Here is a 15,396-nt window from a genome sequence, read left to right as displayed (position 1 = left end):
AACATCTGGTTGTTTAAAGGATTACATAGTAATGATACCAGACTTCGATCCAATTAAAGGAAATGTTACATCAGTCCAATTCATTGACAAGGTTGAAACGTTGCAAAGGCTTCATGGATGGTCAGATGAAACAACTTTGTTTGCAGTTCATCATAAAATGAGTGGTGTTGCTAAAATGTGGATAGACGCTTTACCAGTGGTTGAAACATGGAAAGAGTTCAGACAACAATTTTTAAAGGATTTCCCAAGTCGAGTAAGTGTTGCTGACATTCATCGTGAACTTATAGCTAGGAAACGAAACTCGAATGAGTCTTTGGTGGAATATTATTACGCAATGTTGGCCATAGGGAAAAGAGGAAGCGTAGATGAGGCATCAATACTGTCGTACATCATAAATGGTCTCAATGATAGCAGCTTAACAAGAACACTTTTAGCTATGAACCCGCAGACATGTAGTGAATTATTAAGGTCGTTGGAGAATTTGACCATACAAACGTATGCAAGGAAGCAAACAAAGAATGACGAGGATGACAAAACCGTAAGTGTCTCAGGTGGAGCGCCAACCAAGGGAGTAAAATGTTTCAATTGTAACAGGTTTGGGCATATCTCAACTAGTTGCCCACAACCATTGAAGAAGCCGAAGTGTAGTAAATGTGCAAAGATTGGTCACGATGCATCGCAATGCAAAGGTAAAGGTACAACTGTGGCAGCAATGACAGAAGAGTCTAAGGATTACTGCCCACCGGTTATGAAAGATGTTACGGTCAATGGTAAGACATATGAAGGTTTTGTGGACACTGGAAGTGACTTTACCTTAATGCGGAAAGCTGTAGTTCCAGAGGGTTGCGATATGGAAGTAACGTCAAAAAGAATGAAAGGTTTTGGTGGATCTATTGTTGAAGTGGTGGAAATGTTTGAGACTAACGTTGTCATCGACGAGGAGAGTTTAATGACTACCATTTATGTAGTGCCGAATGACTTGATGCGATATGACGTTCTCTTAGGAAGAGATGTATTGTGTAAGAAGCAAACAAAACTTACAATTGAGCATGGTGTCTTGAAAGTAAAGTCAACAATGCCAAGTACATTTAATGTCGGAGAAAGTCTGGATGAGCATCAAAAGGAAAAATTAGACCAAATACTGTCGTCATTCAAGGACTGTTTTGCTGAAACCCTTGAAGACCTTGGAAGGTGTAAAAATACACAAATGGAAATAAGTTTATCTACGGACAAGCCTGTAGTTGGTAAAAGATACCAAGTTCCATTTTCTCAAAGACAAATTCTGTCAGACATAATTGACAAGTTGCTTCGATGTTGTATTATTCGCCCAAGTGATTCGCCCTATGCAGCATCAGTATTGTTGGTCAAAAAGGCGAACGGTGAAAGTCGTATGTGTACGGATTATCGAGCATTAAATGAAGTCACCATCAAAAAGCAGTACTCGATGCCAGTGGTTGAAGAACAACTTTCGTTGTTATCTGGAAATAAGTATTTTACAACGTTAGACATGACATCAGGATATTACCAGATACACGTCAAGGAAGAATCCAAGAAATTCACGGCGTTTATAACACCAGACGGTCTATATGAATATAATGTAATGCCTTTCGGATTAACAAATGCACCGATGGTCTTCCAGGAAATGATAACCCAAATAATACGTAAGTTGAAACATCGGAGAAACATCATAAGTTATGTGGATGAGGTGATAATCCCGAGCTTGACGATTAGTGAAGGACTCCAAGTACTAGAAGAGTTCCTAACCGCCATAAGAGAAGAGGGGTTGACGCTAAAGCCAACCAGGAATACAAAGACTGCTCCGGTTATAACAGCGCTGCGAGAAGTTATGTCGATTTTCGGACAGCCACGAAGAATTGTATCGGATAAGGGAACGGCGTTCACGTCTAAAGAATTCCAACAGTTTGTGGAATACAACGGAATACAACATGTACAAACAGCAGTCCGAACACCAAGAGCCAATGGCCAAGCCGAGCGGATCAACCAGACAGTTTTGAATGCGTTGAAATGTCTAGTAGGTGATACAAAAGAATGGGACACTGAGACAACGACGATACAGTGGAGTATTAACTCGCAGCTGAATGCGACTACAAAGTTCAGTCCAAATGACTTAATATTCAACTTTAGTCTCAGAGATGTCAGTTACAATAGAATTATCCAGGCGGTTGGTGATGAAGAAAGAGAGAATTTCGATGTTAGGGTAATTCAACAGCAGGCTGTTGCTAACATCCAGAAACAAAAGGAAAAATGGAAAGCAAGATTTGACAGCCGTCATTCCAAGCCAACTCAGTACAAGGAAGGCGATTTGGTGGTGATAGACACGGTACCGCAGCCTACAGGAGAATCGCATAAGTTGGATGCGCGGTATAAAGGACCATACATCGTCACGAAAATTATCGGAAACGATCGTTATCTGGTAGAGGATCTGCCGGATTTAAGTTTGAAGCAAAGGAAATATTGCGGTGTTATGTCGACCGATCATATGAAGCCCTGGTGCTATGGTGATCCAAGTCTCGAAATCGAAGATAAAGATGAGTCTGATGATGTTTCGCCCAGGAGGGACGAAGAGTCAGGAGAGGCCGAATTGTCAACTATCAAAATGAGTTTATGAGTCAGTCGTCGTTGAGCATTGACCGAGAGCGGACGCATCTAAGGAGCGTAGAGCATATTACATTTTAAACTTTGTATTTATTCCCAGAATTACTTTTATTTTTAAATAAAAACCATCTTGACATACTTTTTTAATTTATTTTCAACTTCAATGACGTCAATTTACTATGTCCGGCATACACATGTTAGGTAACTTAAAATTAATAATGTTTCTTTGTTTTTTGCTATTTGTGAGGTTATTTTGTAACATTCATTTGTTGACAATTTGAAATTGAACTAATAAAATTAAAATTACATCATTTTCATGTAAAAATTAAATTAAATGGACATTTTCTTTGATATATACATACATATATAAATAATGAGGCTAACTTAAAAAGAAAATAAAGAAAAAAACAAAAAAGAAGAAAAAAGGAAATATTTTTTAAACAAAATAAATGTATGATCAAATGATTTAAAAATGAATCTTTTTTCCTTTACGGATGATAGATAGGTGGTGGTTGTGGTGTTGGTTGCAAAGTGTGGTTTTGTTTGAGATAATTCATCAAGCGGCAGATATTTTTCGCATTCGTTTCTAAGGAGGATTTGTTTTATGAACAACGAGCGATGTATTTATTTTGCATTGTACAACTCAAGGTATGATTAGATTTTTACTTCTTCTGTGTATCTTCTAGAAAAAGAAATACAAAAAGAGACATTTTCATAGAGAAGAAGAAAAAAAGAGGAGAAAATAAAACAAATCAGTCAACATTGTTTCTTCAGACAAAAAAGACGACAAAAGAAGTAAAGTAGACAGCGAGAATAATATATATATAGATGGAAAGGGATTCCATAAAGCTATCGTTAAGGCGAAGAAGGTGGGGGGAGGGGTAGGAGTCAGGGGAAAACAATTAGTAGAGGTTAAAAGATCCATTAAAAATTACCATGCCCAAAAGCAAGCAAGAATAAATGGAAAACCATAATATGAAATAGAAAAGCACCAAGAAAAGAAAGCAAAACAACAAAAAATATTGAAAAAGAAAGCAAAATTCAATAAAAAAAAATTTACAATTATCTGCAAGATTCTACTTTCTAGGCGAAAGCTAGGCTTACAAAATATGTTTGTTTAAAGTAAATAAAATTAAATATTAGAACTAATAATACAAAAACAACCCACACAAATTTATACTATGCATGTAAATACTGTTTCAAAGTCTTCTAATGTTTGACTAGATGACATACAATATAATTAGTTTTTAGTTTATCGTTACTTGCTTAACAACACTGTGTGTTTTTTTGTTGGGAATATATATTTTCGATAAAATTAATGTATGAATGAAGGAAATTTTCAGAGAAAAGAAATAACGTATTGTCCGAATGGTTTTAGGATAATAGTCCAAGGGTCAGGCTACATACATTGGATATTTTAAATGAATTCTTCTAATAACAAATTGAAATGAACATTTTTGTTGAAAAATTCGACTCAAAATATTATTCCATGTAGATCCGATCATAAAAAGTTACAGTGGAACGTCTCGTCAATAAAAGCCGCATTCAGTGTTTTACAAACTTTTATAAGTTTAGTTAAATTAAAAAAAAAAATTAAAATGTTATTAAGGTCTTCCAAAAATAGCAAATCCTCCAAAGGTCTTCCATACAGAAAACTTCTACATGTATTTTATTGTTAGAATTTCTTTCAAATGTCTTCTATCTATAGTTTTAAGGTCTCTTATAACTATTATGTCTTATAAAAATCTTAATTTAATAGGAGGCTTTCTAAACCTGGAAGATCTGATCATCTGTATTGGGTAGCAGACCCTTTAACAATGTTTTAGTTATGTAGAAGTTCGATATATCGGGATGTACCGTTATTTGGGAGATATACGGTTATGAACTTCAAATACGTAATTTGAAATAATTCCGGTAAATAATATCGCTGAAGTCATGAAAATACCGAATATCGGGGGCTAGACGAAGACGTGGACCTGCATACAAAAATGTTTGTCATAGGCTGTAGTACCCATAACGAACTTTAAATATGACATTAATAATTTAACGCTGATCCAGAATAAATATATTTTGTAGGGTCTATTATAAATATTTCGAGGAGTTACAAATTAAATGACAAAGTTAATATAACCTCCATAAAATGGTGGAGGGTATAGTAACTATTAAAAAATACGCCCCTGAATCCCAATAACCTAACTTTCCCCCCAAATCCCAATTAATTATGGTCTTAATTTTATCGAAAACATACATTCCCATATTCTTTCTTTCACACGCACGCACATACACACATTGTCATTATTACAATACTTTGATGTAAATAGGTGGCAATTATTGTTAATAGCTTTTTTTGTATAGTCAGTTTCATTTCATTTTGAAATTTGGTTAATCAACTAAAGCTACGTTAAATTAAAATAGTATTTTGTGTTGTTTTATAGGTATACAGCTTCGGAAACCGTATCCAAAGCCGCAAAGAAGAAGTATAGGAACAAGTTAAAGTGAAGAGAAGAAAAATCGGTTAGGCGGTGTTGTTGTTGTTTGTGTTGGCAAAAAGGAGTTGATAGATAACTATGTACGTTGGTGGTGGTGGTGTTGTAATTGAAAAACAAACGCTTGAGAATAATAGTTAAAGATAGATAAAGTTGTAGGAGATGGCAACTAAATTGGTTATATTGGTGTTTTTTTTTTCTAGAATTTGTGTGGATTAGTTTCAATAAAGATGCAGTTGTGTTAGCCAAAACATTTATTTAATGGCAGCTAAGAGAGGACTTTCATCGCCTGGAATATACATAAAGAGAAAGAGAGAGAGAAAGAAAAAAGCAATATTAATCACTTGAGTCTCCAAACAGTTTTGTGGGATTTAAGTCACGGGTCTTAATGTAGGGCATCCTGGGCCACACCCAAGTCACTGGCAATGAGCTTTCATAGTTGAAATTGTACAGCTGTTCCTCCAACCATTTGCGTTTGTCCTGTGGTTCGGGATAAGTTGAGGCAAGACCTGTATAAAAAAAAAACAATAAATGATTTCTTATTTCAAATCCTCCACTCAAAAGACTTACCTTTGTCATATGCACACTTGGTAACACCCATAGCAATACGCATTGAAATCTCTCGAATCGACGACAGAGGTGGATACAATGAGCCACGTTCCAAATCGGCATCGGATACATAATTGGCAAGTTCTTGGGAGGCAATAAGGAACATATCATCGGGTATGTGATGTGTTCCGGTGGCAATTACACCCAGGGCAACACCGGGGAAAATGTAGGCATTGTTACCTTGGCCAGGATAGAAGGTCTTGTCGCCAATCGTCACTGGGGGGAAGGGAGAGCCCGAGGAGAAGATAACGCGACCCTAACGAAAAAAAAAGTAATGATATGAAATTCAAGGACTTATTCAAACAAAATAAATGAAATAAAACAATTTAAAAAAATTATAAAATTCGACCGGGTCTTTTTTTTACCTTTTTTTACCTTTAATCATTTGGATAGTTACATTTTGAAATATATATTTATAAGTGCAATATTCCCTCTGTATGTTTCTTTAAGTTATTCAAAAGAAGTCTTTCTTTTTCAGATCGAACAAAATCAATCTCGTTTTAAAAAATGTTAATTTTTCTATATATAAGGAGGTATGATGTTAGATATACCTAATATAAGTCTCTAATTCGAGTGACTGCCATCGTTCCGTTTTTAGTTTTGAGTGAGCACTAGAAACCATCTAAAGGCCCTTAAAGAGATTGCTTTAAAATAGGTTGTGGTAGCAATCCTTATCCCGAATAAAACTAGGGTCGTTTCGGATCACAATTTTCGTGTGAATCCTTCCCAGTAAGTTTTTCTTTGGCCCTAATTATTTGGAAAATACCTTTTGTGAAAGACGATTCTCTGTTTGAAATGCGAATTGAAGTGTCTGCATCGGAATTTCTGGACTTTTGAAATTCTGCTGCTGTAATAGCGTAGATAAAATTCGAGGAAAGTAATGATATAAGGAACTAGCGATTGTATATATATGAATACTTTTCAGACGCATATGTTTTTTTTTTTTTTGATCTAGCGGCGTAAGTCGGTGCCTCTTCTAACATTAAGCTGAAAAAGTAGGTGATCTGTAAAGAACGTATCCATACGAAGGTATGAGTTAGTTGAGGAGAATATTAAGCACCTTCAAATCAGACCCTATATGAATTGAAGACGTTTAATCATTAGGATTTAAATTGTGCCAAAACAACTCTTAGTCTGTCAAGCCAGCCGTCGTTCTTTGCTGAAATAGAAGGGGGGTTGTCTATTAGGATAGCATTTTCCCTTCATTCTCAATTTATCCGAAACTCTCGGTTTAGATTCTGAAGATGCGTCTAGGCGGAGTATGTCTCCAGCCTGTCTATAATACTGTCTATATTTCCTCATATTGAAATATAAAAGCTAAGGCCTTCAACTATTGATGTAAGTGTTTAATGGGAGCTATGAGAAAAAATTTAGTTCCGGTTCTCAAGGCAACTTTTTTAGCATTAAATACACCATTTTTGTTCTTACGCCGACGAACTGCATTGGAAAAATTAATTGCTGCTCTTGATCTAGTAAGATTTAGACGAGCGACCAGACTATCAAAGGAATATAATGTGTGGGAAGATTGTCTTATATGGCTTCAGTTTGGACGTTCAGTTAAGGATTCACACACTACAATCACAATTTCTTAATAAGTAACAAGTAATACATTCCGGGGTTAGGTGAGGTACACGGATTTTGGCTCATTTAGCTGTTTCAACATTGTTAACAACATCAATACTCGTAAATTTTGGTGGTGCCTTGCCGGCTGTAAGAGCTTGTGAAAATAGTCTTACAACTGTGGTTACCAACCCATTTTTCTGACAAAGTAAGTAGTCATTTTCTGGCCCCAGAAAGTCGACAAATAAGCGTAATTATGATTAATTAAGTCCTTGTTTAAATTATATGTTGGTAATGAAATTTTTGCTGGAAGATAAGTCCATTTCCATACGCTATTTCTTCTTAGGACTGATTAAAAACTGTCGGCTAATGTAATGGGTGTACAACTTTCTCTAAAGGGACTGAAATTTCGTCATTTTTTAAAAATTTAAATAACTTTGATACTTTTCTTTCTTATACATATGTATAAGATATTTCTAGCATCCCTATGAGGTGGCCACTTTCTGAAGGTAGGCCAATTTGATTTGCAATGTCAACAAAAAATGTTCTAAAATGCTGAAATCGGTTTACGCCTTTTGTAGCATGTCGATCTTCGACATCCTAACTATATTCTGATAGGGAATTTTACTAGTATTATGCTTCTCAGGAATATCATTCTCATGTCAATGCATATAAATTTCCTAGTAACAGACGGTTGTTAACCTTTCAATAACAATGAAATTTGGGCAGTATGACAGCCAGCCTATATTTATATACCCACTTCGGGTATAACTCTTTCAGAACATCGTAGTCATCATAGTGCTGCAAAGCACAACACCCATTTATCTTGAATTTGTGCATCGAGATAAACATGATGCTATCTTTCCTTAAGAAATCCTTCATTACGTGAATAAAAAGTAATCCCACCCGCATTTTCTTACCTCCGTATTTTGATAGGCTTGTTCGGCAGTACATTCGGCTTTGCTGGTAGGATTTGACAAAGCAAACACAACGGGGCGTTCATTGTTAGCAGCCATAGTTTGTAGGATTTTAGGAGTGAAAATGCCGGCAGCGGCAGAAGCACCAATTAATACCTAAACGTAAAGAAGTGATATCAATACAAATTTACTTCAATTATAAATATATCCAAAGAAATCTCTACATACATTAGGTTTAATTTTATCAACAATATCTTCTAAATTCTTCATGGGTTCAACTTCTTTGGCATAGTTAAATTTGTGACCTTCCAGGTTGCCATCTTTACGTGTGGTTGTCAAAAGACCATCGATATCCACCATCCAGATTTTGCTACGGGCTTCCTGTGTGTTACAAAACAAAAAATATAAATTAGTAATTTTTTTTAAGGAAATTAACATCCATTCCTCAACTCACCTCCAGAGAAACACCTTCCGCCACCATAGCCTTCACCACCAAATCGGCAATACCAATTGCAGCCTCACCGGCACCGGCAAATAGGAACGTGTACTCGGCAAAACTTCTACCGGTTATACGTTTGCTGGCATACAAACCAGCCACCGCCACGGAGGCAGTACCCTGAATATCATCGTTAAAGGTACAGTAAGTATTGCGATATTTATCGAGGAACCTAAATGCATTGTGATTGCCAAAATCTTCGAATTGAATCAAAGTATTTTGACCGTAACGCTTGACAACGGCCTGCATGAATTCATCGATGAAATCATCGTATTCCCGGCCAACGACACGTTTTTGACGCAGACCAACATAGAGGGGATCTTCGAGAAGATCAATATTGTTCGTACCGACATCGATCAAAATGGGCAAACATTGATGGGGCTTGATGCCAGCCAAAGCGGTGTATAAGGCCAACTTGCCGACAGGTATACCCATACCAGATGCGCCCAAATCACCCAAGCCAAGAATACGTTCACCGTCCGTCACAACAATGGCACGGACATCGGGTTCGGGCCTAAATAAAAAGAGAGTTTTATTAGAATTGAACATAACGAATAAGCAGAATTTAGACTTTGTTTAAAAAATTATTTCGAAAGTATTTGTACATATTGAGGAAAAGTACATCTCCGAAAAATGGAGTCGATTTACTATTTTTTGCTATAGGCAATTGAAAGGCGTTAGAGGCCTTCTACAGAAAAAAAAAAAAAACACTAAGTTAAGATATTTCTATAGGGAGAAGCCTGTATTGGTTTTATGGACATTCTATAGAAGTGCTTTACACCTACAAGACGTTCAGAGGTTTTCCATAGAGAAAAGGCCTTCACAGTCCTTCTCTGCATAGAAGATTTATAGGTTTTCTATGTATAGAAGACCTTTAGAGACTTTAATATATAGATGACTTTTAGAGGTTTCTATGCGGAGATGGCCTTTAGAGATCTTTTAAAGATAGCACCTTTAAGGTCTCCTATAGGTAGAAGTCTTCCATAGAAATATAATTTTTAACCTGTTTTTTTGATAGCCTTTTTCCAGGTGTTCTAAAAATAAGATGTTATTGAAGGATTCAAAAATTCGAAAACAGGCAAATCAATCTCCAATTTTCATGGATATTTGATATTCTTCTTTTCCAAAATTTAATTTAAATATTCCAACTTACCAATTCTTGATGACATCAAAGACATGACCACGATCATTAATTGTTACAAATAAACCACGAGGACGACGATAAATCAAACCGAAACGTTGGCAGGCCAAACCCACTGTGGGTGTATAGATAATCGGCATCATTTCTTCAATGTTCTCCGAGAGAAAACGGAAGAACAAGCGTTCATTACGATCTTGCAAGTCACTCAAGTACAAGTATTTGTTCAACGACTCGCTGTAGCGGTTCACTGCAATTTTACACAATTCCAATTGTTCCTCCTGGGTTTTGAAACGGGCAGGCTGTAGGCCATGGATGCCCAATACTTGTCGTTCTTCGAGGGTGAAAGCTAAACCCTACATGGGGTGAATTGAAAAAAATGCAAAAGTAGACAATTTTAAATTTAGTTTCATCATTTCGCACATTCTCAAATGACATAAACGCCGCCAAACCGCTTGTTATTTTTTTGATGTGGATTGCTTCGAATGAAATGAAAATGATGCAGTTTGCTTGATGATAATGGTCAAGGGCGGCTAACGTTTAGAGTGTCATGCATGATTGGTTAGTGTCATACAAATTCGACTCACTTTATTTAGACGTGGATCTCGAATGTGATCGATACCCATCACTTGGGAGGGGCACAGAATATCACCGACCACTTCATGATATTCGCGAATTTGTGTGTTGTTGTTGGCTACAGCTGTGCTGGCTGTTGTGGGCTGTGTGACAGACTGGTGGGGTTGGCGTGCAGCAGCGGAGGCACATATTTTTGAAAAATTACCATATAAACTGAAAATTAGAGAAAAAAAATGATTAAATGTTTTATAAAAATTGAAATAGAAAATGAAATGATACAAGTTTGTTATAAATAATAAGTGTACCATAAATATCCACGTGGACCCTCTAGAATTAAATTCATATGAATACTAAATCATTTAACTGTTCAATTACCCTAAAGTTCAGTAAAGTCAAGATGAAGAGCGATGTTCGTCTGTCGGTCTTTTGAATGAGCACGATATCTCTCGAATGTAGTATTTGATTTGATCCAAACTTGGTACATCGTTATATTTTTACAAAACTTAGATCGAGACCGGAAAGAGACTCTTTCCATTACCTCAGAGGTAAGGTTCAAATTTTAAAAGATAATAATCAACCCCATAGTTCAAACTTTGAAAATCCTAATATTTCTATCAGTGCTAGATCAGATGAGATAATGGACAATATCGGCACAACCCTTCTACTACTTGCGCCCTACTACTTGCGAATGCTTATATTACATAAAATGTAATTTACACATAAAATGTAATATAAGCATTCGATTCTTTCCAAATTCGGCACTTTCTAATAATTATATCAAAGATCTCTTGTGAAGATGGGATGAAGCTAATCACTCCGTCTGGTACCTCCCCCACAAACGGCTAAAGTTTTGAATTACCATAAACCTCATAAAATGCGAAATGAGCATCCTATTCCTTTGACATTTTGCACATCTCAATATGTCTACCAACAAAACATATGGTGTGAAGATGGGTCAATATTGCGTGATATGGCTGGGATTTTGGAAATTCGTAATAAAATGGTAAAAGTACTAAAATATATTAAAATTTAATACTTTTTATTCGACAAATGATCTAGAATTCCCAGATTTAGAATGAGAATTGCCGATGGAGTGCAGGATAGATGTACAAAAGTATTTTTGAAAATTCGAAATTTTATATTACGAAACGTTCTAAAACGGTACTTGTAATGGTACCATATGGAATTATATGAACGGATAGAGCTAAAACTGAAAATTTCATATGAGAATCAATGTTGGAAAGTCAGATTGATATAAAGGTGGTTTTCGAAATGTACACTAAGTGTGCGTATTGTACTAAAATGTTATCAATTTTGGAACAATTTGGTTTATAGTAAACGGGTGAAACTGATATTTTGAAATTTCATATTGGGATCCCTTTTGGTTGAAGGTTTGTGATAAAGAGCGGGTTTTGGAAATGTGTGTAACAAGTGCACGAAAAGTTTAAAAAGGTACTGTATTTGGTACAATTTGGTATTGGGTGAGCAGATAGAGCTTGAAATCTGAAATTTGTTATTAGGGTGGTTGTTCATGTGTAGCCTGGACAAATGGAGGCGGTTTCGGAATGTGTATGTGTGTAAAATGTACTAAATTTGGTATTGGGTGAAGGAATAGACCTGAAATCCTACAATTTGATAGTACTAAATGGAACTATATTCGCTATCGGGTGAAGGGATTGAGATAAACTACTGAAATTTGATATTAAGTTAAGTTAAGATAGTATCTATGTTTGCGATTTAGCGGTTTAAATGACAATAAATTTGGTATTCTGTTAGGCCTGGAATAGTCAAAATTGCTATTGAGGCCTCTATTGTATTGAGATATGGAGATGGTTTTTGGAAATGTGTACAATAATTGTACGAAAAGTACTAAGTGCTTATTGGGTGGAGGGATAGAGCTGGTTGCCGAATTATAATATTTAGGGTTCTATTAGTATCGGGATTGAGATATGGAGGTGGTTTTGGAAATGCATCATATACCATACCACCATAGTATGGAGGGTATATTAAGTTTGTCATTCCGTTTGTAACACCTCGAAATATACATTTTAGACCCCACAAACTATATATATTCTTGATCAGCATAAAATTCTATTTCGAATTAGCGATGTCCGCCCGTCTGTCCGTTTGTGGAAATCACTCTAGCTTCCGAACGAAATGAAGAAGGTTGATAACATTTTACTCAAATGTGTACTACGTCTGCAGGACTTTTGGTATTGAAAATGGGCCATGTAGGTCCACGTCTTTGTATAGCCTCCATGTAACGGTACCTCCCGATATGCGGTATTTGGATGATTCTAGCGACATTTTTTCCGGAATTGTTTTAAAATTAATATTAAAATTTCGTAATGTATGATACGGCTTAAGACAGAAAATGGGTCATATAGGTCCACGTCTTCGTATAGCCCTCATATAACGGTACCTCCCGATATTCGGTATTTTGATGATTTTAGCGACATTATTTATCGGAACAATTTCAAATTTGGTATTTGAATTTCGTAATAGATGCTACAGCCTATGACAGAAAATTGTCTGTGCAGGTCCACGCTTTCGTATAGCCCCCATATAACGGTACCCCCGATATTCGGTATTTTGATGATTTTAGCGACATTATTTACCGGAATTGTTTCAAATTTCGCATTTGAAGCTCGTAATGGATATTACATCCTATGATAGAAAAATTGTCTGTGCAGATCCACGTTTTATAACCACCGTGGTACCTCCCTATATTCGGTATTTTGATGATTTTAGCTACATTATAAACAGATTTTTTTTTTCAAGTTTCGCATTTGAATATTGTAATAGCTTGTGACAAAAGGCGCACGTCCACGTCGTCGTATAGACTCTAATATACGACTACATTACAGTGGTTTCTATTTACCTGCATCAACATTAGCTGCGCATTGGCCTTTGCAGACCAAAAAACTTTTTTTATGCCATTTTTTTCTGAATCCCTTTATTTGAATTGTATTTAAGTGCCCAATCGATAGCTGCACATTGGACATTCCTGCCTCGAAAATTTGGTAATTTTTTTTAATTTGGTTACAAAAGTTGTATTTATCTGCACAAGAAAATTTTTGCAAACTCAAAAAAGACACTAAAAACTACCACTTCGTTTTTGTTTTTGTATTCGCAAAAACAATAACCACACAAGAAAAGAGCATGCATTAAAAACATATAAACATGCATACCTAAGTAAAATAAAGATTGCTGCTTTGTTGTGCACGAATAGAAAATTAAAGATACCTGCACTTTTTGTGCACGTAAGTAAAATTAAAGATACCTGCTTCATTGTGCAGATAAATGCAATGAAGCTACCTGTATTTTGGGCATTGCTGCACAAGATGTCGTGCAATTTTTGATTGTGCAGGTAAGCAAAAAATACTGTAGTTATTTTCAAGATTTTAAAAGAAGAGGGTATTCAAAGTTAGCTCCCATATATATCTTCATCCGATTTCCTGTTTATTGTGCACCAAATGTGTATTATCAGTTCAAATGGGCACAAACGACCGAATAAGCAAATACATATGTCGACTTTTGGTGAAAATCGGTTCAGATAAAGGTATAGCTCTCATATACATATATCTTTACCGATTTAATATTTAACAATAACTTGCAAGATATTATATAGATCCTAGAAACACCCTTGTCAAATTCTATCGAGATCGGTTCAGTTTTGTGTATATCTCCCATATATATACCCTTATTCGTTTTTATGTTCATCGTGCACCGAATGTGTAATATATGCCAAGAGAGGATGAATTTTGGCAAATACAATCAATTTCAGCCTGGGAGCATATGCGTCAAATTTGGTGAAAATCGGATCGAGTTTTGATGTAAGTCCTCCCAAAGTCATAACATGCACTCAATAACAATGATATTTGGTACGGAAGCTCACAAAAAACGTAAATAGACCTCCGTCACATTTAGTTTAACTCGATGAGGATTAACATAAAGCTTCCATATATTGCTTTCATCTGTTTTCAAATGTATAATGCCCTATCAATATACCGCAATCAACAATCAAATAAATTCCCTATATAAAGCTTTAGTTGTTATAAGTAGCTCTACAGATATGCATGGTAGTGTTGGGTATCATAAAATCGGTCCCGCCGGGTTTGTATCCTTTCTTAATTGGTTTAATCTTGAAATTGTAAATTATCCGATTTCCTCCCGACGTAGACTTTTCGCTACCCAAGAAGAACCTTGTTAGTAAGGTATATTACCTAATTCTTCTTAAAAAAAACCTTCCAATTTAATTTGATAACCCATATTTCTGCTTCAAATCTAAACAAACCTAAAATCAGAAAAAAGTTATCAATCAATGGCAAGCACTTCACAGAAATTCCCCGGTGCATATCATCCACAAAAAAATAATAATCGACGATTTGTTAGGTTTATAATTTCTTCGATAATAACGTCATAAATTTCATTTCTTGTGTCTAATACCCCCCACAAACAGAAGGCTGTTGCTATAGTTCATTTCTGACGCTGTCATTCCACCATATCAAGCGTCAATGATATCATAGGAATGAATGTCAAGTGGTAGCCATAAGCGAGCGAGTGTTTTTCGTCAAACTTTTATTTTTTAACTACTTCGAACTAGACCACACAGCCAGCCACCTGGCAACTCATACTACACGCACAGTAACTACCCGGCGGTAATCAAGCAATTCAACATTGTTTTTTTTTTGTGAATCACATTGACAAGGTGAATGTGAAATTATGGCCAAAGAAAGATAAAGAAAACGAATAAAAAAAATCCAGAACACACCAAAACAAATGGCTCTAATTAGCCAAACCCAGAGAATGGAAAACAATTTACGCGAAAATACCTACAAATCTGCTACATAATCGTTGCGTTGGGAGGTTAAATCACACACACATGGAACAACAAATCGGCCATAAACTGCTCTCGGTTGGCCGGCCAACCTACCTTCACATTAGATTGATGATATCTTGTGATGAAATTGGATTTTTTTTTTGAGAAATTCAAAT

The 15,396-nt window shown here is 35.8% G+C and overlaps 1 protein-coding gene across 3 annotated transcripts in view; it reads right to left on the bottom strand.

Annotated features, from left to right (window-relative positions):
• Positions 1-2,752: 2,752 nt before the first annotated feature.
• Positions 2,753-15,396, bottom strand: part of LOC101900432 (NADP-dependent malic enzyme) — a 47,785-nt gene continuing 35,141 nt past the window's right edge. For 2 of the 3 annotated variants that reach the window (XM_059120991.1, XM_059120992.1), the window contains exons 3-10: positions 10,410-10,611; positions 9,838-10,178; positions 8,643-9,198; positions 8,417-8,569; positions 8,192-8,344; positions 5,673-5,967; positions 5,447-5,611; positions 2,753-3,298 (exon numbers count right to left, since the gene is read on the bottom strand). In XM_059120991.1, coding sequence (XP_058976974.1) covers positions 3,279-3,298; positions 5,447-5,611; positions 5,673-5,967; positions 8,192-8,344; positions 8,417-8,569; positions 8,643-9,198; positions 9,838-10,178; positions 10,410-10,611 — 1,885 coding nt within the window. In that variant the 3' untranslated portion in view covers positions 2,753-3,278. Of the gene's footprint in view, positions 3,299-3,671; positions 5,392-5,446; positions 5,612-5,672; positions 5,968-8,191; positions 8,345-8,416; positions 8,570-8,642; positions 9,199-9,837; positions 10,179-10,409; positions 10,612-15,396 lie in introns of those variants that run through there. The other variant, XM_059120993.1, reaches the window with a different exon arrangement.

Source organism: Musca domestica, unplaced genomic scaffold, assembly GCF_030504385.1.
Source record: "Musca domestica strain aabys unplaced genomic scaffold, Musca_domestica.polishedcontigs.V.1.1 1, whole genome shotgun sequence".
Classification (NCBI taxonomy): domain Eukaryota; kingdom Metazoa; phylum Arthropoda; class Insecta; order Diptera; family Muscidae; genus Musca; species Musca domestica.
This window is presented reverse-complemented; position numbering and strand designations above follow the sequence as displayed.